The sequence below is a fragment of the Vicugna pacos genome, chromosome 1 (genome assembly GCF_048564905.1).
Source record: "Vicugna pacos chromosome 1, VicPac4, whole genome shotgun sequence".
Taxonomy (NCBI): Eukaryota; Metazoa; Chordata; class Mammalia; order Artiodactyla; family Camelidae; genus Vicugna; species Vicugna pacos.
This window is the reverse complement of record NC_132987.1, coordinates 18,291,923-18,294,077: the sequence shown is the minus strand read 5'-3', so window position 1 is coordinate 18,294,077 and position 2,155 is coordinate 18,291,923. Positions and strand designations below refer to the sequence as shown.

Genomic DNA, 2,155 nt, shown 5'->3' with positions numbered 1-2,155 from the left:
AAAGGTGAGTAATATTTGAACTTCTAATATCGGTGAATGTTTCTCTAAAAATACATACACAAGTATTCTGCCCCCTAGAGGACTATAAAAGTATTTCCCTACTGTGACCTACCAACCACAGCACTGGCTATTGGGCAGCGCAGATACTGGGATTTCCACTGGGCGGAGCCTCGGAGGAAGAGGCGTATAGCGTGACGCTAGTGTCACTTGCAACATCTTTGGCCGTATAGTGCGCGTACGAATCGGCGTGAGTAGTTGAAGATCAGAACGCGCGACGCCCAGCCCAGCGCCAGACGCGCTCCCCAAGAAGCCTGTACCGCGAGACTCCCGGAAGGCGCCCCCAGAGCTCCAAGGACTCGCACCGCGTCGCACCATCCTCCCCGCCAAGCCAACCCACCCCTCCCTGCCCGGGCTTGCTTCACGGGTCCTCGAGAGCTGTCCTAGCGTGCAGGACCGAGCTCTTCGTCGCCCTCTGCCAGGTCCCGGGAGTGCGGTTCGCCGCGCCATCGGTCGAGGTGATGGGCAGCCGGCCCCGCAGCCCCAGCGCCTACCCTGCGGACGGGCGGGGAGCGCAGGCCGGAGGACCCGGCCCTGCCAAGCGCCGCCGAACGGAGGAGCCTGCCGGCCCCGGGTCTGAGGCGGCGTCCAGCCTGGACAACCTGACCCGGTCCCCGGCGGCGGGCGCGTTCACCTCAGTGGTGGTCGTGGCCGCCGGCTGTGCCCTGCACGTGGCCCTGGACGACGTCGACCTGGTGCTAGAGCCTGAGCCAACGTCGGTGCTGCAAGTGTCTCTCGGAGATCGCACCCTCATGCTGGTCCCCGAGGCCCTTCTGGGTTCAGGCGTCCAACGCCCGTGGGGACAGGGCCTGGAGCAGGGTGCTTTCCTTAGCGCTCCCGAGGAGCCCATCGTCCTGGAGCAGGGATTCTTCCGCGCAGTTGTGCCAGAGATCGCCGCCCAAGAAGAGGCCAATCGGGAGAATGTGGGCACCGAATTCCTGTCGGCTGGGATGGATGCTGCAGCCGACTCAGTGGTTGGGCTCCTCCCCTCGGCTGGAAAAATGTCGGGCCCCAACTCGGAGGTCTTGGTTCCAGAGCCCTCGCCTCAGGCCCCCAACCCTAGTCCAGAGAGAAGCTCTCCTTACTACGACTACACCCTGTACTTCCACCTTCAGGAGCCCCTCCTGGACTCACCACTCCAACCTCTGCCTCCCTCTCCGAGTCCAGGTCCCCACGAGCGCCCTCAACGCCCTCACGGTCCTGCGCCCAAGGCCCGGAAATGCCTGTTCCCGGAATGAACTGCACCCCAGTCCATACACAAAGAATTCTGGCTACCATCCTGCAGGCCCAATGGATTTCCCAGCTTTCTTTACGCTGAATGTCCTACAACCTGGAAATGAAACACCTCATGTGCCAACAATTCCTTTTTCCCTCCAAAATGGCTGTAGTAGCAGAAGAGGTCAGGAGAAGAAAGCAGATTCTAGAGACCTCATCTTTGAAATGAAAAATCTGCCCAGGCATACGAGACAATGTGTTTTCAGACATCTGGGCTTACAAGATCATCCTCAGGCCTCTCCATTCCCCCGCATTTTGCATCAGTTATTTCTCTCAAACTCTACTCTCTCCAGCACCATACCGTTGCTTCCTTGTTTCTCCCCAAACCAAGAAATCACTTGATTTATCACGTTGTGAGTTTCCTATGTGTTTTCCCATGAATTCATAAAGACTTTTAACCATCGCATTTCTCTTTCTTACTGCTCCAAGCTGCTCTCCTGGAAAACTGAAAAATAGTATGTTTACTATACATAATAATATGATGTTTGTTCATAGCTTCCTCTGAACTGGAGGAAGTTCTCTTTCAGTCAGTTCACTTTTCATTATTAATAAATGTTGGATTTTATCAGATGTTTTCAGCCTGCACTAGGATATGCTTTTTTTAGAATCTGTTCATCTGGTGATTTTGATGCACAGAATGATGTAAAATGTTTGTGTTCCTGCTATTCCATATTATTTATCTTAAATTCTACCCTGAGTTTTTTCTTACGTAAATCAAACTTTTAGCCTTTAAAAAATTAATTTATTACCATATTTGCTTCACATTTTTATAAAAGAAATAAAATCTATTAGTAAAACTGAAGTTAACAGGATGGTTTCATTT

At 53.0% G+C, this 2,155-nt stretch overlaps 1 protein-coding gene across 1 annotated transcript; it reads left to right on the top strand.

Annotated features, from left to right (window-relative positions):
* The first annotated feature begins 518 nt into the window (after positions 1–518).
* On the top strand, positions 519–1,295 carry LOC102542178 (proline-rich protein 23A). Its single transcript, XM_031676897.2, has one exon. It carries the CDS (start codon positions 519–521, stop codon positions 1,293–1,295), a length of 777 nt encoding a protein of 258 aa, XP_031532757.2.
* The last annotated feature ends 860 nt before the right edge of the window (positions 1,296–2,155 follow it).

Bases quoted from the DNA above. Each gene is read 5' to 3' on its own strand.
- LOC102542178 (XM_031676897.2), top strand. From the start codon at position 519: ATGGGCAGCCGGCCCCGCAGCCCCAGCGCCTACCCTGCGGACGGGCGG.